Source organism: Fringilla coelebs, assembly GCF_963513975.1.
Source record: "Fringilla coelebs genome assembly, chromosome: 5".
NCBI classification, from domain to species: domain Eukaryota; kingdom Metazoa; phylum Chordata; class Aves; order Passeriformes; family Fringillidae; genus Fringilla; species Fringilla coelebs.
In genome coordinates, this window is record NC_140033.1 from 20,195,161 (window position 1) to 20,220,594 (window position 25,434).

Consider the following 25,434-nt stretch of genomic DNA (forward strand, 5'->3'; position numbering starts at 1 on the left):
GCTGATGCTAGAAGTTGTAATAGGAAGTCAGCATTTCTTAAAACTTTGTTCATACTGAGATTCTGTGAGCTCCCAGTTGTTTTATCCTGTTTACACTAAATATTCTGGCAGAGTGGTGACCCACATAACCTCCACATTTTCCTCTTAGAGTTACAGTTAAAGACAGGATGCAGGTACAAGATTATTTTACTTATAGCATCCCTGTCAACTGCATTTGGTGTTCAGGGGTTGCTTATAACCACATCATCCATAGTAAGTACTTTTTTTAAACACTAAGTTTAAAAAAGTCTTATCTTGATAAAATCTTGGGAATGTGACTCTTCCAAAATGCATAAATATATTTTCCAGTCCTGTTTTTTAAATACTGCATTTAAATAGACAAACAGGAAATCAAAATAACCCTTGAACTATTTCTTTAGTCAGTCTTAAAGACTGCTGGACTCTGTCACCATTTACAGGAATGTTTCAACACCTCTTGATCTGCTGAAGCTGTACTCGCTATAAATGGATTAAAATATATGGCATCACTTAAAATATAGCTTTTTCTTTCAGAGTTAATTAATTTCCCTTAAAAAGAAATTGGCCAATTTAATGTTAACAGTTACATGTTGAAAAAAGCCACTCTGAGCCCCATAATAACAAAAATTAGCACTCCTAAGGTGCATTTGTGACTACCAAAGTGCCATTCTTGTAGCTTCTGACTATGTATACCACTAGTCTTGTCTTTTGTTTCCTTCCAAATTCCCCAAAAATCTGGATTTCACAGAATATGATTTACTTTGACCTTGTCAGCACTCAGCAGCTTTGCTCTTTTTCTCAAGCTCAAGCCTGTCTGGGGAGCACAGACTAAACATTATTATACTTATCTCCAGTAGAAACACGATCCAGATTTCAAGCCCTTGAACACAGCAGTGGAGATCTCTGCACTTAGATGCCAGGGCCACCAACACTCAAAAAGAAACACATGCCCTTGGCTGGGGGGAGCAGAGCACAGGAGCATGAGGGTGATGCTGTGGTATTTGCACTGGAGCTCTGTAGTGGGAACATTTGTTTCAGGAATTGGGAAATTTCAATTCAGGTTGCTAAAAGCACCTGCACCCCCCTCTGATGCTTTGCTACCTGATGCCTTAGCCGGAAGTGGAGCTCTTTGATTCAGAGCTGTAAAAGAAACATTTCTACATTTATAGGAACAGATGGAAGGAAACCTGGCTTCCAGGGCACTGAGTTGTGTGGGTGATCTGGCTCCTGGTGCAGGAGCACCTTGTGCATTTTCTCCAGCGATGAACAAAAAATGTGTAACCCATTTTCAGAGTGGGTATGTGAGCTGCCCTCAGTTTAACATGGGTACTGACCTCTATGCATCCACAAATAGGACTGGAAAACCCCTATAAATGAAAGTTTTAAATACATTTTTCTCCTAAACATTCCTTGCCAACCAAAGGGTTTGGGTATCCCTGCTCTGCATGCTGCTTGTTCAGGAGTTTTTGTTCTCATGGCTTAGCGCTCCCCATGCAATAATGTGAAGTGTAGTACCATCCAGGTACTGGGCTGTGCTGTACTTCCTGCTTCAGTAATACAAAACATAACTCCAATGCCACACTTACACTGTCAGAATACACCCTACAGCCTCTAATTCTTGTCTTGGAAGGCAATGCACTTTTATCCAGTTATTTCCTACTGCTAGAGAGAAGCCATTCTCTCCTAGCCACTGCCATGAAACACTCATCTACAAAAGAATTCTTCCTTGAATGTTTGTTTTTTATCTTACCTTTCATTTTGGAAACAGCAGGGATATGAGCTCTCTCCTCTTTTAAACTCTGCATTATAAGCTTTATGACATTTTTATCAAAACAACCATCTTCTATCAAGATAACAACTTTGCCTTTGCAATGGGTCCCACATTAGTCCTGACTGAAAATGTGGAGAGCTAAGACCTAAGAACCTAATATGAGAATTAAGTGGAATAAAAATAGAAGGTTTTACAGTCTGCTAAGGGAAATCTCAGCAGCAGGCTATGAAAATGCTGGATGTTAATGCTGTGCATCAGAAAACAATATCCAGAGTTCCTCAATTTACATAGGAAACATTTTTAATAGGCACTGTACAAGCAGCTCTCAGACACTGACTCCTTCCCTCCTACTCCTGAGTAAGTCTGCAAGTCCACAGATCAGCAGAGCTCTCACAGGGATACAGCAGCAAATCCTGGCGCCTGCAGTGTGCATTTTTCAGAGTGTTGCCATGGTGATCTCCAGTACGCTTATCCCCTGAGAGCTCTGCTCAAAATTCAGAGGGAACCAAAGCAGGACAAAGAAATGACACCCAAGCAAAAGCAACAGGGATATTATGTGTAATTAGCACATGAACATCCCTTCACAGGGAAGATTTCAGAAAAAGAGTTATTCTTAGAACTGAGAGGTCTTTAGGAAAGAAGTGCAGTTTTCATAGTCCCAATTCCAAACCAACAACCATGGAAAAAAACCAAGAATTTCTAACCCTGTCTCTGTGGATGGATCATTATTTGGCACAGGGTAAATTCTCAACCTTGGTACTGCAAAAATCCAGTTTCTTACAGTCAGGACAGAGGAAAAGGGATAATTAAGCAGATAAAAGAGACAGATTAATACTGAAGCACTGTAGACCAGCAACAGATCACTACATAACCAGAATGCAAGATTTACTTTTTAGAGCACTGTATTTCCCTATTTTATGAAAAGAGTTAACACAAAAATTCCTAAGTATTGGAGTAATTTATTTTTTTGCCAATTACTTTACATCATCTGTCGGTCCTTACAGCAGTTCTGCTCTCTTACTGCACTTTCAACAAAAGGAAACTACATTTGTGCAAAGATGAAAGCAACACTCATGTCAAGTAATGTATGATCTCAATATATAGCTGAGAAACCTGTTGGATGGTCTTTCACTCCTACCTCACAAAAGTCTTACACATAAAAATGGACCATCAAGAAGAGACACCAAAATTAAAAATCTGGGCCATGTCAGATATGTCACAGTCCGGAAAAAATACTACATGAGAATCAATCAATGTTTTGCCATTAAGGCAGCATGTTTCAGTCAGAGCTTATTATCAGATTTCACCAGACTCTTTTGTGCCTAAATGAGCTTGGAGATCAGTTAATCCCACATAGTTTGATGCTCAGCCACTTGTGTAGGGCAGTTTCTTTCCCCAGAATTATATTCTTTTTGTTCTTATGTGGCTTTCTTACTCCTGTTACAATGGACTTTGTTTGTCCTCTCTACATCATCATCTATTAGATCATGGACTACTTTATCACATTATGAAAAGCTGCCTCCTCCTGAATAAGCATGGAGTTTTTCAGTCAGATCTGCTTTACTTTTCACAAAACCTTTCTGGGTTGGTACAGCACTAATCACTTCAGAGGTTTACTCCACCCCCTCTCACAAAATCTGGTGTGCAACCTGCTGCTTATGACCGTGGGCAGCACTTGACCTGCTGCCTTTGTACTAATGCCTGATGCTCATCACTGTGGAAGGTGATCTGGTGACAAGATATTCATTGGTGATCTGGTGACAGGATATTCATGGAGGTTTGGTTTCTTCAGCATATTCAGGCTCTCACAATCCCATTGATAATGGACGTAGAAAGGGTTGTGCACTGTAAACTGCAAGTGTCCATTTGTGTGATGCACAAATGCTTCCTCAATGTGTATTTCTCTCTTCCCTTAGAGAGTTTGGCTCCCTAATTTTTCTTGGCTATCCACTGACTGAGTGAATTCTCTGTGCTTTCCCAGGCTATAAAGTCCCTGGTTTCCAAATAACTACAGGTCCAACAACTGTTGACTTGAGGGACAGAACCAGGTACAGTCATTGGTATTTATTTTTTTATCTTTAGCTCCTCTTCCAAAGGGTGCTGACACTTGCCTTGAGCAGCCTCCCTGCATTTTAAGCTTTCTTGATCAATTTTAACAGTGGATCAAGCATTTTTCTGTCATACATTGGTATTTCTGCTCAATTGCAGGGAAAGAACTTGAACTTTAACAAGATCCCTACAAAATCACTGATTGCAGACTTAATACTATGGCTCTTACCTTGATCCCTTCAGGGAAGAGGTTTTATTTACCATGAATAAAGATGAAGACTGACAAGCAGACTTCAAATTAAAGCAAAAGCTAGAAAATCTTGGATTACTTGTGGAACCAGCATTTAACAGCTTAACATACTCTTTATATAGGTATTATACTGCGTATTTTACCCCTTAATGAAAGCAAACTTGTCATGAACAAAATCATCAAGACCACTTACTGACAGGCAAGAATTTAAATAAAATTTGCTCTTATGAGATCAATTTGTACTAATTTCCATCTCTTAGATGCTTATGCCTTTTCCAGGGCTGGTGAATGGAATCTCAGCCACTTCAGAAAACATAGTTGTATGCTGTAATGTGCATACGCTTAGGGAATTTACTTAAAATGCTCACTTTACTTACTGTAACAGCATGAACTCTACCACCCACTATTTGTATGACAATATTTTACAAGGATACTGCAAATCTTGAAAGCATGGGGACAAATTAGGCATACAGGAACTGTCAAATATTTACCTTGCCCAAGAATGTTAGATTTATTAGATTAATGCCAAAGATGATAAATGAAGTTCAACTTTAGTGAAAGAGTTGGCAGAACAAGACAAGAAGCATTACAGCAGAGGTGCTTGCTTGAAAATCATGTGTTGCAAAACATTGGATGTGCCTCCTCCTTCCCCCACCGCTTGCCTTTCCTCTGCCCTGCTAGTCAGCAACTGGGTCACAAGGCAGTCCTGTCAGCTGCTTAACAGATACCTAAGGAAGATCACACCATGCCAAACACCTCACTTGGGAAACCTTATTTTTTCTCTATTCTCCCACTAGGTCAGTTGCAGTTTATCTAGTGAATGTGAAAGTAAGCAGCTTGCCCCTCTCTCCACACATTGTCCTGCCATTCATTTAGAAGAAAAATCTTGGGTGAATGTTATACTTTGCCTAACATCTGGGTTGGTAGTGGCATGCAAAAGGTGGTGAGAAGACACTCATGGAGCTGTTCCAGAGGGAACAACCCATTTTTCAACTTCTGTCCAGTTTAGTTTTCAGCTCTTGCTTAGGCTTGGGGTTTGGTTGCAGCCATACTCATAGCACTGATGGATGTACTAGGGTGGACTGGTACCTAAGAAAGTGGGTGTATGTATAAACACATCCTGACACCATTGAAGTAGGAACCTATTGGAAATCAAAGGTGACTCCAACGTCGGTGAGGGAGAGAGAATGATGCATCTGACTCCATCATCAGACAGCTAATGAATTACTTTTTATACCATACTATGTACATTTCATCTAAACTGAATCTGCCATGCACTCACTCTTGCTCACAACTGCACAGAGCTGCCCTCATCCCTGATTCTCTCGTGACTGTCCCGTGACAGTCCCACACACACACACTCACTGGCCCTGATAGGCCAAGGGAACAGAACATCCTCACTGTGGGTAAACAATCTCCATGTTGCATTCTGCTTTAGCACAACACAGGCACAGCAAGCGAGATAAGAATTGTGCTTTCCCTCTTCTCTGCTTGTCTCACAGCTGCTCTCTGTTCAGAGGGCATGTGAATACCACAGAAACCTTCAGTAGGTTTACTGCAACTGAAGAAATAAACTCTCCTGGTTTCCTTGTCAAAGACAACAGACAGACTTGCTGGGCAAAAATGTCATCTCTGTTCATTCTTCTTTTGTGAGAATAAGCACCTCCTTTTGTATAAGATTACTATTTTCAGGGTACCTCATTTATTTACAATAATGTTAACACATTCAGTTTTGCTCAGGTTGTGCAAAATAGATATATTTGGAACATTTTCCTTTATATATTTTTTTTGTTTCCGTTCCCCATCTACATCATTTACTTGTTCTTTTCCTTCTGGTCCTATATATACTTCAAAGACATAATTTCAAAGAACAATTTTTATCAGCATAGCTTGTCCCCGAGCTGTAAAAGTTTTGCTCACATATACTTCCCTCAGGAGAGACAACTTCTTTGCATAATGCTCCTTTAGGCAAAATCTATAATCATGCAAACAGGTAGAACATTCCCATGTGGGGCAGCTCAAGCAGGAAGCATACACATCTGGCAAAGCAGAGTCAGGGTAGCACCACAAATATTTACACCCCAGATAAAATCTATGTTCTGCAGACTGGACCACTATAAACATGTGCTACCCAATAATCTTTCAAGGCAATCAGCTCAAGAATTCACATACGGATGGATGGCCTGATTCACGCAAAGCCTGGCAAATGTAATCAATCTGCTCAATTGACCACATTTCTTTCCTAGAACCATTCCAGCTTTAGAACAGGATCTTCTTGGCTTTGCAGCCAAGAAGAGCTTTCTACAGTCATTCAGTTTCTGGATATTTCTGATGATGCACTGGCAACCAATGCCACTGCAGAACCAGGACTGAACCTTCCCAGAGTCTTCTGTAAAGAATAATATAGCTTTTGCTTTACAAAGATGTTGGCTGTAAGAAGTGCAAGAGGACTTGAGGAATCTGCTCACCACCCCTGATACCATATAGCTGTACTCTATGTTTTTGTGTTTCTGCTCATTGCAATGGAAATGGTATCGTGACCCCTTTCTCTTCTCTGAGTACCCTGAAGAGACAAATGGCCAGTAGCTGATGATTTTTGGGTGTAAACTGATGCAGAGGATGCCAAGGCCAAAGTTGTGAGCTGACAACTTCAAGGTTGAAAAGCAGAACAAAACAAACAGACAAACAAAAAACCCCAAAAACCAAAACCCAAACCTCAAGCACTAAAAGCCAAGCTTCTTAAAAACCATGGCAGGTCCAGTCGTTGTCTGGAAATTTCCAGATCCATTTTTAAGGAAACACTGTCAGTGTACAAACAAGAGTTGCAATGTTTCGCAAAGTGGTAAGTTCCCAGCAACTGTAATTTGATATGATTCAGTTAACTAGTAACAAATTTAAGTCATGAAATTTTAAGGAAAACCAGCAAAGATAAACAAGACTTTTGTTTACAAAGTCATTGGCTTACTGACTGACGATGAGAAATTTCCTACCTAAATGTAGATATTTTTGCATCTTGACATTATTTCATGACATTGTCATGTCAGCTTGATCAAACTGAGTGCTGCAGTAACAGAACACCAGAATATTGCCTAGCTGTCCAAAGGAATGGTTATTTTTAAATACAATGTCAATTTCACTACATGAATTGAAACAAATATGGTTGAGGCTTGCCTTGAATTTAGCCCTAAAAAATTATTAGGCAGGCAAGTTGTCTCAGTATTTAATTTTTACTTTTATCCTTCTTAAATCCCTTAATTAAATATAATATTAAATACAACACTAATTAAAGATTATTATGAAGGTTCAAGTAATATGTTTAAATGCTTTTAAGGAGGGAGAAAAACAAAACAACACAAGTTAGGCTTATAAATAGATTTCATATAAATTAAAAATTTAGCATTAAAAAAGTAACATCCTGAATGCACAGGGCATTTTTTCGTGTTTGCTAGCACAAAAGTAACAGCAAAGGTTAAGAGCAGTGGAGATGGTATATTCTATGTAAAACATTGCATTAACCAAATCACTTTCATTTAGCAAAGTGACCAGTCTACCCAAGACAACTGCTTAAACAACATCATTGTTATGACAAAGCAGGAGGATGCACTGCAGGAATGGAGCAGAAGCCCCAGACTATGAAGAGACCCCTAAGACACCTGCAGCCAGGCTGCCCTGCACCAAACCCAGGGGATCAGCAGCATGAAGATTCCAAATGCACTTCTGCAGAAGCCTGGTCTGTAAGGCAGGTGGAAGAGTGCAAAGGGAGCTGGGAGCAGCAGGGGCAAGGCAGAAGGCAGCTAAGGTGAAGGAGTGGCACTATCCTGCCTTCCCCAAGGAGTTCTGCTCAAAGTCCTGCTCCCTAGGTTCTGTAGGCTCCGAGTGTGTCTCAAAAATTAATTAGACATGAAATGAATGGGTGCCTCCTAAAAACTGTTTGTTTATTAGTAATTGCACAGCTCCCACAGGCATAGCATTTAGAAGCTTCCCCTGTACAGACAAGCAAACAGCAGCAAGATCATCAGCAAGAAGAGCAGCAGGGCAGTGCCCATATCTGAGCCTGTTCACACCAGTTTTGTTCACACTGGTATTGTTCACTCACCTGCAATTAAGAAGTGAGGTGAGGAAGCTGATTTCCCATACTGAAATTCAACAGTCCCATAAAAAGGTTTACTTTGTCCAGGAATCAAAGGTTTATGGAGACAAAGCCAATGTATCATCTGAGAATGACACTAAAAATTATACTCAAGCTGCACAATCAATGCTAAAGTCAATGCTGAAAACCGATTTCCAGCAGTTCCCTCTAAGTCTGAAATGCATTTGCTTTTCTAAGCAGGGACAATTCTCAATTTTTGTTGCCAGACACAACAAGAAACTTGATGCCAATATCCTGACTTCTTTGAGAGTATAGAATAATATCCCAAATGGGCAACTCAACCTGCTTATTCTGTAAAATACCACAGGCTGACACATTGATTTGAGAGAGCTATGTTACCATTCCCATCGCATGCTAGGAGAAGGAAGAAACCTATTACAGTGTGGGTGACAACCATGAAGTTGTATTCACCAACCTTTATAGTAAGAAAAGGACAACAAGTTAGGCTGGTACCTTTGACAGAAATTTGTCAGTGAATCTCTTCTTTGCATCCCCCCAAAACTTCAGATTCAGCTTTAATATGACAAAGAACTGATGTGAAGCCCTATTTTACTGCACCCAGCTTTTCTACTAGGCTTTGCTAGGCTTGGGTAAACTGCTTTTTGCCTTCTCTTGATCTCTCCAGGATGCAGCAGCCCTTGCCAAAAATAATTTTCCGTCATAATTCCCTTGCAGAGGTTTGCACTGTTTTAATGCTGTAGCATCACATATCCTTTTAATCCCTGCCCACACATTTTAACATTTCAAACACATGATTATTTATAATCAAAATGCCACCAGGGGTTTGGCGAGGTAAAGTGGTTTAGTGGGGACTGAAACTGGGGAAGGGGGAGAGGGGAGGGTGAGTCATCATTTGGTGTTTTTAATCCTTCACTCCTCCTCTACTGGGCTTTGTCATAAGCAGTAGCATTTACTCACTTTGAGCAGGGCCAAGACAGCAAACAAGTTCTCTGAATTTGAAAGCCAAACAATTCCAACTCCTAATTCAGCCATGCACGCCTGCTCCAGGCTGTTCAATCCCTTGAGACCCCTTTTTGTAGCCTAGCCTTTTCCCTCCTTTGAGTGCCAAGTCATGGACAGCCCTTGGCAAGGGTTTTGTGCATTCCCACCTGCTCCTGCAAGAGGGAGAACAGACTGGGATGGAGTGACGCCATCCTTAAGTTTTGTGTTGCATTCAGGGCTGGGCATTGCCACACCAAATGGAGCAAACAGGTTACAAAAACTGTTTGCACAGACAAAGCAAGGCACTTGACAATCACCACCACTCCAACTAAAACACCATTTGGAAACAAGTTGCACTGCACACTGAAGGGGAGACAGCACTTGTTCAAAATCTCCTCTCCCTTTCAGTCGTTGCTCAATAGAGCAGCAAAAAATTTGTCCTCCAGCCCAATTATACCACTCTGCTGATGCTGTAACAAAAGGAGAGAGAGCCATGACAGAAATAACAAGATAAACCTGCATCTCTAATGGAAGAAACAGCAGGAGGTAGAAGAATTAATTTCTGTCACACACCATTTTTCTTTCCACTTCAAGCACCCTCTCCCTCTCTAAAAACTCCTTCTATACATGTCCCCTGCAAAAAAAGAAAAAACATCTTTGAAGAATGATCCTCCCAAGACTACCTATACCTCACACTTTTTTCAGTTCCCCTGAGAAACAACTCTGCCTTAAGGTAGGAGAGCTGGGCAGTGCAGGGACCTGAGCCCAGCCTGGGAATTGACAACATGTAGGTTCCAGCTTTAGGCTTTTTAGGGCTGCTTAAGTTTTGAAAAAGTTTTTTAAGTGTGGGTGCCTCAGGTTCAGCTTTCAAACATACCCATGTTTCTGCACCAAAATACTTGCACTCAGTTTCAAAAGAGTGAGTACTCTGGAGTTCTAAGCATAATTTAGGACAACTAAGAATATGAAGAACCTTTGAGAATTAGACTACTTATTTCAGTAAATTAACTAGGCAGCAACTGTGAAAATGCTGATGTTAGACAGTATTTAGCTTCCTGGGCTATAAATGGATATAATTTTTACTTACCTGACAGGTGTGTCATGAGAATTAGCTAATATTGACACTTTGATCTTTAAAATACTTTGCCAAGTGTTAATTAAGGAAGGAACATTTTGCATTTAAAATACCAAGTATTTTGAAGTTGAATTTGTCTCCATCCCTCTCCTAAAATGGAAAAAGAATCTGCTGTTTGTTTTCCTACATATTCCCCAGGAGATAATTTCAGAGAAACATGAGAAAGAAGACTGACATGTGGGTCTGTGTTTCAAGGAGGAAGAATGAATACCTCTAAATAAATAGCTGTGTTTTGCTGCAAGAATTTTCTCTCCTGTGGGTCTTCTAGCCAAACCTGTAGACTTAGTCAAGTGTTAACTGGATTAGGGAGAAAGGTCATTCATACCCTCCAATAAATCACATTTTTATAACTAACCTGTAATGTTTTTTTACAAGACAAGTCTCAAAGTGAAGGATGAGAAGTACATAACATGTTTAGATATTCAAGTCTGCAACGACTGGTAAAGTGTGGCCTCATTTCTCTATAGAGGGAAAGGTGCCAACATATGGGCAAAACTCTATTCCAGTTTATCTGCAGCTAGTGATATGAAATATGTACAAAGCTGTGCAATGCTTTTGTTAGATGGGTCACCCTGTAGGCTTCTGCTAGAGAAAAATGGAGAGCCAAGGCTTGCCTGTGGAGCCAGCCCTCTCCCAGTGACTCCATGCTCAATAAGGGCAGGATGAGGGCAGGATTTTCACCCTGGGCACTCTCATTGCAAAGATCTAGCAGCAAAGGCATGACGTTTGGCCTTTACATGACCCAGTGAATATAAACTCAGATTAAAAGGAAATAAAAGATTGTATTTGATAGCATGTGAGAAAACAACAACATAAATAAGTGTGCTCTGCACACCCTGGAGAGATCATTATGCAGGGCTTTCCTGTGGTTGTTACTGCTGGTGGTTACAGCCTGACCTGGTGTCACAGGCTACTCATGCTGGTACTGCAGAGATGTAATTTCTCCTGGAGCTGAAGTATTCTCCTTAAAGTTAGCCAGGCAACACAAGGAATTCCCAAGATGGAGGGAAAGAAAAAAGACAGGATGTAGGTACTGGAAGAGATGCCAGAAACCACATGGATGAAGACAGATGCAACCCATGTGTAGTGCCCTTGCATGCCTTTTAGAGCTTCAGCGTGACAGGGCAGAAATTCTGTGGGAACAGTTTGCAATGACACGTTCTTGCCCACAGCCCAAAGCATGCAGAAAATATGGAACAATTTTTACCTGTTTTGGTGACTTAAATCTTATGGATCTAAAGAAGTGTCTTAGAGGTGATTCTTAGAGGGACTTAAGTCTGATTGTCATGCATAGAATTAAAGCTTCTTGTGTGACTCCTTCATGATAGTCTCTATAAGGGGAGACTTCTTCCTCTGTTTCCCTGCCTCATTTCATGCACAGCATAGACATTACTTAATAAACTAGTAACTCCTAAATATTTATTTTTCTCCTTATTATCAAGTGTGCCTCTATGCTTTATTTACCTCATCCAAATATTGCTGAGAATTATTTATAACGTTCACAATATAGGAGTCAAGCTCTTAGAAACAATAATTAATTTTACAATAGCCACCTGGATCCTGAAACTAAGATGGACATTTTTGAGATGGGCACTGGTTTTGAGACAATATTTTATAATTCTAGAAGTCTAAAAAGCATCTCTGTAGACCTTCCAGGAAGAACCTGCCTACCAGCTAGCAGAGCTTAGTGACAGCACATGACATGATGGGGTCCTCACCCTTCACAAGGGTGTTTGAATCAGGCTATTTATGATGCCAGTGCACACATTTTACATAAGGAGTACTGCTGAGAACAGTGAAAAAACACTCAGTGCTACATTAAGAACTCGTTCCTGGGATCGCAGATTACAAAATGTGCAGCAAGAACCTAATTTTGGTATCTAATCAGGGCTGAGTGTTCTTCCCCTCATCCTGTGCACTCTCTTGCCTGTGCTCTACTTGATGGTGCCTGCTCCTGATTCCCTAAGGTGCACACTCCCCTTCCTCCTCCTTGCAGTCCCTGCCTCAAGATTATTTTGATGCATCATCAGCATAATTCAACACAATTGGCTTTTCATCATCTCCACCAGCCCATTTGATGTTTTTCCTAGCCTCTCCTTATTTTTGAGTGGAACAAAACCTTCACTCTCTCCATTCCTTTTCGCTCCTTTGTGAGGTAAAGAAACACAGCAAGCCAACATTTCACTGGGTTTATCCAGCATTCCAGCTTTCATCTGTTTGAAAGGTCAGTCCAAAATTTCATTGGATGAGAATGAGGAAGAGCAAGTTTATTTCACCTTCTGGCTTTATGGGTAACCAAAGCCAAAATTTTATCAGTTATTCTGCCAAACCATTACAAGGTATTCAAGCTCAAGTTCCAAATTTCATTTTCAATTTTGATGAAACCAAAAATTTCAATAAATATTTCTAGATGTGCTACACATCAAAATGGATGATTATATGAGCAGGTGCTGGATTTCACAGGTTCAAGGCTCTACCTCCAGTTTGTGAGTGGCTGCAGGCAAAGCCACTGCTCCTCTTGGTTCCCATGATGTCCTCTGATCCCTCCCTTCACCTCTGCTGTTTTTGTATATGAGAATATCTCCACAGCCACTTTTGAGATACAAAACCAAAAGTGCATATGAAAAGGTATTTTCTGCTCTCCATAAAAACTTGTTGATTTGGTATTACTGCAAAAAGCCCAGCCAATGTGAGGCCAATAATTTTTGAAATGACTGATGTTTAGAAGGACAAATCTCTAATTTTCATGTCAGATGCCTTCAAGAGCCAGATCAAAAAGAAGGTTTACATTTAGGAGCTCAGACTACATTTGCACACCATCAAAATATCAGAAAAATAACATATACTAGAGATGATATTTATTTTTACATGAAGGACAAAATGCTAGCATCCATCTCTGCAGCAGGATGTGTTTAGTCCTCTGCCAGTTTCAGGATCAGCTAATAATCACATTGCCAATATTATACTCCTCAGCTTCCTAAAACACAACTCTACTTCATGTCTTTTAATTTTTTCCACATACATACATGAAATGACATTTTAATTGGGCAGATATCTTTTATAGCTCAACTGACACTCAAATCGTGCTCTCCTGCTAAAAAGGCCCTTAAGAACTACAAAGAAAAAACCTACAATATTCTGCTTATTTCACCAAAAAATTGTAACTAAAGATAACCCTTCCCGAGTTTCCCAGAAGTAACAGTTGAAGGTGGAGGGGTGAGAAAAATGTGAAAGCAACTGACAAAAAACTTCTGCATGTACAAACTTGTGACACACATGGGATAGTTCAGGAAGTGTCACTGGCCTGAACAGGGTCATTTGAAATATATTTTTAGGATCTTGAGGCAACTAAAGTTGTCTCAGTAAGTTACTTCAAGCTGCGTTGTTTTGCTCAACACACATTTAAAGGACTTGATTTTATATTTTATAAACCTACATACATTTCAAACTGGGCTAGACACTAGTACTGGAAGGAATCAATGCACTGCCCAATCTGTAAATCTTCAGCTTAGGTACAAAGATCGTCAAATCTGACAATCTTCATTTCAAGCAATCTTATATCAGTAGCCAACTCTACATAAACCAGACAGCACTTTGCAATGCTACATGCAGCTCCTGCAGTTTTCAGTACTACTGGTCAGCCAGTAATTATTGAAGACAAGTTAGTAAAACCTGAAAGGCTAGAATTACAACTGTCCCAGCTTGTTAGACATTTAAGACATAATCACTGTCCTCTTTAACATCTAAGTCATTAATTCTATACTTTATTCAGCATTTGGAAAGGCTGAGTTGCCTGCTTCCAAGCTCATCAGTCAGGCTCTGGGAAAAGGAAGGTGAGATCGTGGGAAAATGTAATATGAAAAAAAAAAATACTGGAATGAATCTGCTGTAGCTGGGAGTTCATGACTATTGCTGCCCTGCACATCAGAGCCACTCAAAGTCTCCTGGGGAATGACTTGCAGAGACACAGCTTTGCCTCATACACAAATACATACATACAAATACACATGTGCAGGCACACAGTCAGGGGGTTCACATTATTATGAAATACAGCTAAGGAAGGCAATTACTTTACAAAAAATAATGGTGTATTCCCCAGCAAAGTAACAGTTTCAAGAGGTTCTAGAAAATGAGGCAAAGCTCTTATTGTTAGAGAACTATTGACTCCAGGTTTGAAAAAGTGACCTCAAGTGAGCAATGATGCACTTAGCCTGGAACTTGCAGCTGCTGTATTTCACTCTAAATTGAATTGCCAATCCACGGTGCAATCTTTTTCTTCTATAATCTCACATCTTCGGGGCAAGTATACCAAAAATACTATATATGGGCTGCATTATTCCAAGTTAGACTAAATTCCTCTGGAAATGGAAAATATGTCTGCATTACTGAATTTAAGAATCCCTGTGGGTATTTATATGGGAATAGTGGTTTTTTTTATCTTTTTAAGGGCGCTTAGTGACAACTTCATGTCATTTTTCTTGCAAGTAGTTTTTAAGCATGCAAGTGACTAATAGCACATGGCCCCATTAAAATAATTTAGATATATATTAGCCTAGACCCATATAATAGATATTCTATACCACACACACACACACACACATGCAAAGTGATCAGATCCTGCATTCTCACCATAATAAAAGTGGCTGCCAATTCAGCATGATTTATAGTATCACCAATGTCAATGGTTTGCAAACATAAATAATTGACACATGCTCTGAAATACTTACATTCACTTTTCCACTAAGTCTTCTTCACTATAATCAAGTTATTTTCCAGGACAGTTTAATCTTCTTACTAAATAAAAGAAGGCAGCAATTAAAAATATATTCATATGCATTAAGCTATGTTCAATCACATTAAATTTATGAACTTTAAAATATGATTTAAGATCATCTACAGTGTAATATAAACTTGTAATTTGTTTATATACAGTCAGTTTTATTACATTTTAAACACAACTTTATCACACTATAACTTTCCATCCTGAAGCTAAATGGGGCAATGTTCTTTATTTCAATAGCTGCTAGGATAGTAAATCAGATGGACAGTTGCTCACAGATGTACAACTCATTACTGAAGAACTGAGAGCTAAACTGATGTATTACCCAAAAGAATGCCTAGCATTACAGATGGGTTATTGTATAACTTGGGACTCCTCTAGCCAGAGTTTGAACATGCTCTGAGCAGTGGCAGTACTTGGCACCTCCCCTGACCAAACATTTAAGAATGGAAGAGAAGCAATGTCTGTCCCTTTAGGGAAAGATAAAATACCATCAAATAGTTTTTAACATCACTGTATATACCAAAAAGTAGTAAAAAAGGTTCATGCAGATTGTTCAACATAAATATGAAGATGACAACTGTCCTCAAAAAACTATCCCAGGCAATAGACATAGTGAGTGTTGTATGCCTCGATCTGTTCCTTACACAGAGCTATTTCTCAGGTGCTTTTAGCAAAGCAAGCAATGCACAATCAAACAGTTTGCAGCACAAGCCAACACATGTACTAACAGACCTCCACATGGCAGTTCCCAGGTAAGAGAGCCCAAACTCCACCACCTTTTCTCCAAAGCCATCTCATCTCAACTGAACATGACTTTTAGACTCACATAACACTGGCTTTTAGGGAAAGAAGACACAAACATCAGCAGGACTTTTATTTTCCCTTCATGTTTCTTGAGGGTGCCCAGTCCTGAACCAAACTTATTTTGCTAATGTTCCATGGAATTTAATTTCTTATGTTCATACCCTATATGCAGTTGCCTCGGGAAGATGTTCTTTAAGACAATGTACTTTCATTTCTTTGCAGGGAAAAGCTGTATGAGGGAACAACCCTCACTGGGTACAGGATGAACACGTATGCTCAGCAAAATTGTGAGATGAGGCATATGGGGGAAGAGCTGGGTGAGATATTTAGAGCACAGCTGCATGATACAGCCTAACTGGACAATGTAAGATTGGACTGAGGAATGTCATAGGAGGGAAGTGTAAGAAAAGCAGCCAAGCCAAGAGACAGACCAAAAATTAGACTGTAGGATCAAGGTAAATGGCAGATTTCTTTCTATGTCTTACCAACAACAGGAAAAACAGATCTGGTGCAACTTAAACAAGCAAAGGAAAAGAAAATTCAGAAGTAAAAGGAAGTACAAAAGAATGCAAACCATTATCATCCTGTTGACAGCCAAGAAGGAAGGAGGTGGGGAGTCAGCAAGGAAACAAGACTTGATCCTGCTGAGAAGTTTGCTTTATATATCCATGTTTTCTCTTTCCTTACGAGCATTTTTGCAAGCACTGCTGAACAATAATTTAGTCACGTCTTGCACAGTTGGGTCCCCATCCAGCCTTGCAGATGCCAGAACGGAGGTGCATGGAAATTAGTATTTGGCTGAGCCTGGAAAAGTAATCAAATGCTATCAACTCTAACTGTTATGTCCAGCCAGAGATAGCCCCAGTATTAAAGGTTTTATTAAAGGTATATCCTTTGCTAAAAATATCAGAAATATATTTATTTCTGGTATTTCTCAGAAAACTGGTTCTGCCATAACCCAGGACCTGGCACAGAGTCATCTAACTACTTATGTGGCAGTTCTCACATGGATACACCAGGCATTTCAGTCTGTAGTTCAACTGTGCCAGAGAATGATGCTACCAAATTGTATTCAATTTTCTGTGTTATAAAATTGGAAGCCGTTTTCATAAGAGGCTTGGGACACAAGCTAGAAATCTCGCTCCCTATGTATTCAGACTGAGTCATCAGATTTTCCAGGTTTCTCCACTCAAATGGCACTCTGCTTTGGATGGACACAGGTGGTACCATCTGCCACAAGGCTTCTTTGGTTTGTTTGGTTTTGTTTCTTCCTTCTACCTCCTGCTCGTAGCACAGCAGCTCTTTTTCAGTATCTTGCACTGGAATCTGCTTTTTCATGGTATGGGTTTGGCCAGCAGGCCAGTCAAAATGGGCTGCTTGAACTAAAGGAACCTAAATACATATTGCTAGCACAGGTCCTCTAACAGCTGGAGGCTGCAAGTGGACCTGAAGCAAAAAGTACTTCAGCAACATAGAGAAATTGCTCTTTAAAGATGACAGAAACCATGAGCACAACAGAGCAAGTGGGGAGAGGGATGGTCACATAATCTAACTTCAGTCTAACAAGGCTAATCTTCCTGTTTCTTCTCTCTCCACTAGCTTGGCAGAAAGAGTCTTGCCATGTGGATTTGGAATCAATCTTCCCTGAACTGCTTCTTGGAGAGGACTCCCTCTCCCCTCCATAACCCACAGAGGACAGCAAGAGATTAGACTACTTTTAGCTCTTATCCTGTCTCAATCTGAGCTAGCTTAATTGCTCCTACCTTTCACATGACAAAATTTCTGCCTTTCAAATCAAAATACACCTTAAAGGGAAAGGATGACGACCACCTTGTATGGTCAATGACCCAGCAGGAACAGGACAACCGTGAACAACCTCCCCATCCTGCAAATGCCCTCTCCCTCATGAGGCAACTGCACCTCTGTGTTCAGGGTCAAGGTCTCAAATGCCATTATTTCAAATAGATGAGAAACCCAGGCAGGTTGGTTGTGTCCAAGTGCAAAATTTTGCAAGCAGGTAACATGCTGCCCTGGCACGCAATGCCAGGGAGGTAATGGCTTCTGAAAGCAGCAAGGAACAAAGTGTAACACTTGTTCTGCAGTGCCTAAAGCTGATGCTGCTGTAAGTATGGGCAAGAACATATTGAGGGGGTTTTTTTGGTTTGGTTTTGTTTTTTTTTTTTTTAATGTTTGATTCTAGAGCTAAAAACAGATCACAAACCACTTTTCTTTGAGGAAGGATCTTGCTTGTTTGTTAAAAAGGGCAAGCACTGGGTCAGGGATGGAAAGCTGTGCTATCCGGTTCCCAGACACAAACCTTACTCCCCTGAGCCTTCAGCTAAATGTAACATATGGAGCAGATGCTTTTCATATAGACTTTTACATGCCCATGGAACTTTCATCCAGTTGTTGAGCTAGCAAGCACAGCACCCTTGATAGGATGGAGCACATAGGATAAAACTACATACTGCTTTTTGAGCTTGGTTTTGAGAATGGATCTTCACATTTCAGTGAAGACATTACAACACTGAGACCATGTCCACATGGAAACAGGATATAGAATTTAATATTAAAAACTTTAGGGTGATATCAGATGTCAACCTAATACTCTAAACATTGCAGTGTATTTAGATCTCTAATTAACTCAGAATGACACAATACCTGGCCAATGCATCACCTTCCCTCACTTTCAATTCTCTAGCTTACATGACTCTTGGTCATCTCTATTCTGCCCTCTCCACCTCCTTGACCACAGACAGCAGATTTCACTTCTAGCACATGAGCTCCCGAGTTTTATTACTGACTTCCTTTCTCCTCACTTGGCTCACCACCATTCTCTTGGCTGGCTCTAGACAGCACTTAATCAGAGTGTAAGGACAGTGACTTTTTTTTCTGAAGCCTCTCCCTTTCTTTTGAGAGCAAATGGAGCCAAGGCCAGCCAGCATGACACACCCCCTGCATGCAAGAGATCTATTTGTGCAACCTGCTGCTCTCCCAGCCATGCAAGATGGTCCCCATGTCATGAGCATCACCCAGCACAGGGCACAGGAGACAGACCAGCATTACACTGCAGAACAATGTTTCCTCTTAGTTTTCCAGGAATTCAACATAATCCTGGCATAGCCAAGTTTTTTAGTTACCCAGTGTCCTGGTTTCATCCAGGACAGAGTTAATTTTTTTGCAGTAGCTGAGAGGGGACAGAGCTTGGAGCTGTGTGGGTCTGTCTAGGTTGTTATTCTATGCCATCCACACAATCACCTGGTGCGGGAGGGGGGCAGGGGCATGGAGAGCTGGAAATAAGGGACTCATTCTAGGAAGAAAAGTGAGGCTTCAGGTCACACAAAAGAGTGGCAGGTTGGCCATTGTTAATTTTCTCAGGGTTGCACCACCTCAGGTTGGCTGGTGAGCACTTATTTCCATGTAAATCACCCTCTTTCTGTATACTTTTGCTATTAATACTGCTGCTCCAACTGTTCATTTTTGTATCTCATTGCTGTTTCCAGTAAATTATTTCTTATCTCATCGTGCAATTTCCCTCTTTTTATTTCTCCAATCTTCAACTCCACCCCTGGAGCAGGAAGGGGAAGGAAAGCAGGGTGAGCAAGTGAGTGGGTGAGCAAGTGAGTGGTTGGTTTAGGAGGAGTCTTGGGGATATGGGGGGGCACATATCTGAGGAATGCTGTTCCATTTATAAACCATGACACCCAGAATTAAAAATTAACCAAAGATCACAAGTTCAGTTTTCCCTTCGCTTTCCTACTCCTTTGAAGTCCTAAAACACTATTTCTGTTTCCCTCTTTTCTCAGTTCTCATCTAGTCCTCTTTTTCTTTAATCCTTTGGCCTCTGTGGGACAGGGAAGAGGAGAGGCAAAGAAACATATGGGAAAATGAAGCAGACTGCCATCTGTGTTTGGGCTGACCCTAAAAACCAATATAAACACAGACCAGTTAGACTAGCTCACATTCACCAGCAGTTTTCAAAGTACTGAAATAGCCCAATCATTTCAAAATACCAGTAAGCATTTCACTGACAAGAATTATTAGGAATCCTGTGTTATTCTGGTGTTATGCAGACTTACAGGTGGCTCTGTGTTTGCCATGAAATATCCTACAGCTGCTGCTTTGGTTCATAACAGCCCCAGCAGCACCAACCATCCCCTCTTCACAAGACACTTGCTAACTACTAACTGAAGAACACAAAAATTCACCAAAATTGTTCTACAACCATTACTGTTCAATCAAGGTAAATGGTGCAGCGTCCAAGAACACTGCTCCAGAGCCTCACACCTCAGAAAAGAAAATCAGAATCTGTTATATTCAATTCTCCCTTTCATCTTCCTGTCACTGAAGGCATTCCACAGGCAGTTTTACTTCTGACAGCAAGATTTTCAATCAGCCTGCTCTTGCCTGGATTTGAAATAGGATACTACATGAAATTGGATCCTGGTAGCCTCAAACATGCCCAGGCTTGCAGAAGAGGTTAAACAAAAAGAAAAAGAAGGGTTTTTTTTTAAACACAGGGTGCTAGTAAAACTGATTTTAAAGTGCCACTTCATTTCTCTCAACTGGAAGTAATATATTACCTCTATAAAGTATTTTATACTAAGTTCTTGAAATTCTTTATTTACACAATGCCATTGGTGCTCACCTCACCTTAGAAATACACATTTTAATAGTCAACCAAAGTGATACAAACCGCCAAAGTAAATAAGACTACTTTAAAATTGGCTTCATTACCTTTTCCCATCTATCTGCCAAGCTAGGGCCCAGTCCTGCAGTCTCTTCCATCATGTACTCAGTACTCACACAAGAATTTGAAGGTTTACTCCTTGAACTACAGAATGCAGCCTGCCCTGTTGGAGAAAGGAGCAGGCATGACAGTGTGAGTGTGAAAACAGAGAGGAAAAAATGCAAAGTGTAGGAAGGTAAAAGGAAGCAAAGATTGTTAAATGGAGAATGAGGCGTGGATAAGAGGGAATAAGAGACATAAGGAGAGAGCAGCAAATAATGGTGTGGAAAACAAGAGGAAAGACATAACAGAATGAAAAGTTTATCCTGAGCACTGTAAGGCTTTAAATGCATTTGTATGACATTGAACAAAGAAGAAAGTACAGGAAGAAGTGGAGAGATGTGAATTTTATTTTTAATTTTATTTAAAAAGTAAAAATCACCCAAAGTTCACTCCTTTGTCATCCTGAACTGAGATGTCCATTCCTCTGAAGTGGGGTATGAAAGGATGTAAGGACTCCTGCTATGATGAGCCAGGCAAGCCTCACCTGAGACCAGCTGGATGATCAGTGAAGTTTCCAGTCTCTTCTTTTATAGAGACTGATTTCTCCCATGATAGCTCATTGCACTGCAAATTTCATTCTTTTGTTTGTTTCTAAAAGTGGAAAATGGAGCCACTAAAAAGCCTGGTTGGAAGCTTGAGTGAAACTTCATCTTTCCCACTGAGAAATGTATAAAAATCACAACCTTCTCATTAATACAACAGTGGCCTGGCTGTGCCTTTTGCTGAACAGATCAGAAAGCATCACAGCAATCCAAAGTTATAACAGCAGGAATGTCTCATTCGTCCATCAAATCCAATGAACAAGGTGAATCTCAGCCTAATTGCGAGCAATATAAGAACACTTTCCTCCTTTAAATCAGACAGAAGGGCTCTCCTCATCTTCAGCACCTCTCAGAGAATCAGCCTGATTCCCGCCACACTCTCCCTTGCCTTCCCTGTGATCTGTCTTCCTAATCTGGAATCCTTCAGAGCTGGGAACTGGACCCCCTGCCTTGTTTCCCATCATCTGCACTGATTTATGTCAGCGAGCCAGGCCAGCTGGCCGCCTGCACACGCAAAGAGCCCATGCACCCTGATACTGTTCACTTAAGAGAAAAACAAAAAAGTCCCCCAAACACCCCTCCCGCCAACCCAAAAAAGCACAACAGCCTGGCGTGGCTTTGCCTGCCGGGTTAAGCCTTGGTCCCTCCTGGTGAGCCTCACCTGCCTGCGGCTGGGCAGGACACTGCCCGGGCTGCGGCTGCGCCTCTGAGGCTGAGCCCCTCTGCAAATCCCTCAAAGGTATTGCTAGGCTGGGAAGGTACAGGCTACTGTTTCTAGTTCACTAGGAAAGATACACATGTTGACACTTTTTAAAAAGGAAACCATTCCAAGCAGCGATAGGAGCTGGCTGGGGCAGATGCGGTCCTATCTGGCGGAGCGAGTCACAGCGGGCTCTGCAATCCCCGGCTCTGCAAACACTGATTTCCCCCGCCCCACCGCGGGACCTCAGCTTGCCCCGTGCTCCCGAGCAGAGAACGCACACACCGGGAAGTACTGACAGGGAATGGCTGGGCAAAACCAGCTGTTAAAATGTTCTTATTTGGGTTTTGGTTTTTTTTTTTTTTTTTTTTTTTTTTTTTTTTAATTTGGTTTTGGTTTTTCAGGTGTGGTTTTAGTTGGTGTCCCCCCCAAAATCATCTGCCTTTCACGCTTACATGGGGCATGAGCTCCGGGAATAAGAGCTTGTTCAGTTCAAGCACTTTTTTTTTTCCGCCGGCAGAGCACACCGCGTTTGGATGCACACGAAGGGAAAGGCAATATTTATAAAGGAAGTTCCCACACTTCCTCTTCAAACAAATCACTTCTGGCTGGTTTTGCAATTACAGACCTACCGTGAAAAGGGCGTGGAGGAATAAAAAAACATTTGGTATACTATTTCCTTTTAAAGTCACTTGCTCCTGAAAATCAAGTTTCCAGAGAGGAAGGGGTTAAGCACTCAGGACAAACTGTCAAGTTTTCAGTAACTAATTTACTCTTCCTGTAGGCCTGGAGGAAATCCACAGCTGCCACAAATATTCCTTGCTCATTTCAATCCTACTCGTTGTGAAATGGGTTTTAATGGCCAAGCGAAGCCATCCAAACCGCAGATGGAATTAAAGCCACCGAACCTGGCTCCGCAGAAGGCCGGGAACCGCCCCGTGCCCCACCTGGGGGCGGATGCCGAGGTGCAGGCGGGCAGGGTGGCGGTGGTACCAGGACACCTCGGCCTCACCCCGGCACGGCACACGGGGCTGCTAAGCCAGGCCGGGCCCTGCTCACGGGAGGGCTGCAGGGCTCCCCGCAGTCAGGGAGCAGCCGGCCGTGGCCGGGGAGCCGCAGCTGGGAGCGGCCGTGCCTGCGCTGCCAGCGGTCCGTGCCTCTGCAGGGCAGTGCTGCGTCCAGCTGGAAGCGTTTGCTCTCACCCGGTTTTCATCCCACGCTCTGCTCCCTGGGTTATAAAGCTCTGCCACCCCAAACCCGCTCGTCTGCAGCACTACAGTGCTGAAAACCTCTTCATCCATGGGCAAACTGTATTTGACAAGCTAATTTCCCTCCACACAGAGTGGCTAAAGTCTGCAACACTAGCGTAGGAAGTAAAGATTTTTCTGACAATTCACAATAAATCAGCTTCCTATTTGAATTGACATACCTTAATTTCTTCTGCAGTGAGTCAAACTACTAGTTTACCCAAAAGTTTGGTAGTCCCCTGATATTGAAATCTGTATTAGATCCATACCCGGTAAAGTGAAAAATAAAGTTTTCCCGAAACTCTTATCCAAAGCGTGGGAGGATGGAAAATAAGATCAGCATACCTTGCTGAAAATAGTTCTTGAGATAAAAGATATGATTGCTCTGGCACTAACTCCCTCCTCCTTCCCTCCCCTCCCCTCCTCAATCACAGTGAGGTGCAAGTGCCTTAGGAAACTTCCTGCCCCTACTACAGACTTTTTTCATGTTTAATCTTAGGTTAGAACACAATTGGATCTGGGCTTGATTAACCTTTCATGCAAAAAGATTCCCACACCTTTCAGTTACTAATTTCATTTGATAACAGCTGCAGAAAACTTGCTCCATATTTGTGAAGTTAAATCACTGCCAAATTCTGTTTTCCGGTGCCAGCTGCTCAGAATAAAGCTAAAAAGCTTTCCAAAACAATGATATTTAAATTATTAATTAACACCACTTGGAATATTATTTCTAAAATCAATTAGTTTATGCAAAGGTATCTACAAACCTGAAACATAGTAACAGTGAAAGAGATTCTTTAGTTGGTGAATAATTAATACAGCTTTTCATTTGTTTCACCTCATATGCCAAGTAAGACAAAAGGAAAGCCATTATTGCAAGTGGATCACAAAGGGAACAACAATGATCATTACACATTTATAGCCACTAAACTGTTTAAGTGAAAAGTTTGCAGGATCAAAAATACTTCTGCAATATCAGATCCAGAACAAACTAAAATACAGTTTTGACCATATGGATGAAGCAACAAAGAAAAGAAAAGCAGAGCTGCCTCAGCTTGTTTGCTGCAGGTGAGCAGGAAGATCTGTCATCAGCTCTAAGAAGTTAGGTTCTCTGAAACCTCTGTCTTCAGGCCCACAAGACTCATCAAAGTGGCTTCCCACTTCTGGAAGCAAAACACCACTGTTTGGCCAATTACCTCCATGGCATTTTTTACCATGAAGGCATTTATACCCACATACATACTGTTTCCTCTCAGGCACCAAAAGAAGCATTTTTCTAATCTGACATGCTCCAGGTTCCTTGGCAGAGCACAACTCTTTTAAAAAAGTGGGTTTTGGTAAACAGTGTGCAGATTTCCTGGGGATTACCAGAACTACATACCTCTTGTTAAAACACGCTTCCGTGACATGAGATGATGTCAACGGAAGAACAGCATAAATCATTATTTGCTGCAAAACGAAAGGCTTAGCATGTGTTAATTTACAGCATTCCTTAACTTGATTATGCGGCTAGGAATCAGCAAGCAGTTGCCATTATGCCAGTGGTCTGGCACTACCCCACTTTCATCCTACTTAACCATTGAATTTTTACACCATTAGAAAAAAAAAAAAAAGTTGGATTTGTACATGTTTGTTTCTATTTTCAAAATTACTCAGAGTATCTCTCCAGAGAAATGTTAGAGATTAAAAAAGTATCTCAGTGGGAGAACATTCATTGCCGTTTAAATGCTGAATTTCAGCAGAGCACTAAGAAATGACGTAGGTGTTTGATCAAAGAGTTTCCTGTATGCCTGTTAACAGCTCCTCTGTGTGAGGCAACAATAGGGATCTTTTCACACTGTGCAAACATTAACTTTGCAGCACTTCTGCTCCAAACTGGAGGCTCACCTGCTTCCCTCAATACACAACATACCTTCTCCTTCCTTGTTACATTACTCCGGCTGCCCATTTTTGTGCTATTCCCCATAGCCTCCTTTATATCCATCAGCTGAAAACAGAGCCAGCAACATTAGACTTGAAGTTCCTACCTCCTGACATAAGCAGACTCAAAAATCTAGACAAAACAAGCTGTCCCATTTCTGCATTATCTGCGGGCTGATTTCAGAGTCTAAAACCCTTTTGTTCACGAATGAGAAATGATGTGGCTTCCTTCATGATAAACTTTCTCCAAACAAGGCTGTCACAGCTGTGACACAAAGCCTGCCTTGCCTTGCCTGGAACTGTCTTGTACACGGAAAAAAATTCCATGAGG

General features: G+C 41.1%; 1 protein-coding gene across 5 annotated transcripts in view; it reads right to left on the reverse strand.

Annotated features, from left to right (window-relative positions):
- Window positions 1-25,434, reverse strand: part of PLXNB2 (plexin B2) — a 252,382-nt gene that overhangs the window by 100,354 nt on the left and 126,594 nt on the right. For all 5 annotated transcript variants that reach the window (XM_084206525.1, XM_084206521.1, XM_084206523.1 and 2 more), the window contains one exon: window positions 15,043-15,109. In XM_084206525.1, the coding sequence (XP_084062651.1) occupies window positions 15,043-15,044 (2 nt within the window). In that variant the 5' untranslated portion in view covers window positions 15,045-15,109. The remainder of the gene's footprint in view (window positions 1-15,042; window positions 15,110-25,434) is intronic.